Below are 1,193 nucleotides of genomic sequence, written 5' to 3' on the forward strand. Positions count from 1 at the left end.
GATAAAAAAAAACAAAAAAATCATTGAATAGAAACCAATTTTAGAAAAAAATAATAATTAGTTGTTATAGTGACTAAATTAGAGACCATTTTAGAGTCTAAATTATTTTTTGATTTCTAAATTAGTCTGTATTATTTATTAAATAATTTCTAAATTGGTATCTAATTAGCTATCAAGGTTTTAACTACCAATTATTTAGATTCTAAATTTGGTAGCAAAAACCTTGGTAATTAATTAGATATCAACTTAAAAATTATTTAACAATAATAGAAACTAATTTAAAAACCAATTTCTTTTTAATCTCTAAAATTGTCTCTAATTTAATCACTATAACAATCAATTATTTTTTGTCTTATAAAATATACTATAACAATATATTCCATATGAAAGCTGAGAATATAATCCCTTATTTTTATTCTAAGTTATTATGTTTATCTTTTAACAGTAACTTCTTAGACATCATAGGATGCAATTGCTATGAGAGGAAATTCTCTATGATTGCTCAACCCATTACTTTCGTTGATGTTCAACGTCTGTTGCCCCACCTCTCCACCTGGAACTTCCCAATTAAATTGGTGAACAAGGTTTGCCACGACCAACTCAATCACATTCGTCACAAACATTATTCCTGGACAACCCCTCCTTCCTGCTCCAAATGGTAACACTTCAAAATCAAGTCCTTTCACATCTATTGAACTATTTAAGAATCTCTCTGGCTCAAACTCTTCAGCTTTGTCCCAACAAGAAGGATCTCTTGCAATTGCCCAAGCATTAACTACTACTTGTGTGCCACTTGCAATGTCATAGCCCATCACTTTGGCATCTTCTCTGGATTCCCTTGGAATCAACAAGGGAGCTGGGGGATGTAATCGAAAAGTTTCTTTAATCACTGCCTTCATATAATGCATACTAGTTAAATCTTCCTCAGTTATGCGACTTCTGCCACCAACCACATTCCTTATCCCATCGCAATTGGGTACCTTAGGAGTTCTGTCATTATCCATCCTAAGATTGTGGCGCTACTCTCAGTGCCTGCGGCAAACATATCCTGGAACAAATACCCATTGTCAGTTTCATTGTCTACCTTGAATTTCCATGAATGGAAATAAACTCAACATTTATTAAGATTTTGTGCAACTAATATGCGACTTAACTTTTTATAGAAAAGTAGTGTGTATGTGTGGAACATTGAA

General features: G+C 32.4%; 1 protein-coding gene across 1 annotated transcript; it reads right to left on the reverse strand.

Annotated features, from left to right (window-relative positions):
• Positions 1–452: 452 nt before the first annotated feature.
• On the reverse strand, positions 453–1,004 carry LOC137838826 (psoralen synthase-like). The gene has a single exon (XM_068648048.1). It carries the CDS (start codon positions 1,002–1,004, stop codon positions 453–455), a length of 552 nt encoding a protein of 183 aa, XP_068504149.1.
• Positions 1,005–1,193: the final 189 nt, after the last annotated feature.

The sequence above is a fragment of the Phaseolus vulgaris genome, chromosome 4 (assembly GCF_000499845.2).
Source record: "Phaseolus vulgaris cultivar G19833 chromosome 4, P. vulgaris v2.0, whole genome shotgun sequence".
Taxonomy (NCBI): Eukaryota; Viridiplantae; Streptophyta; class Magnoliopsida; order Fabales; family Fabaceae; genus Phaseolus; species Phaseolus vulgaris.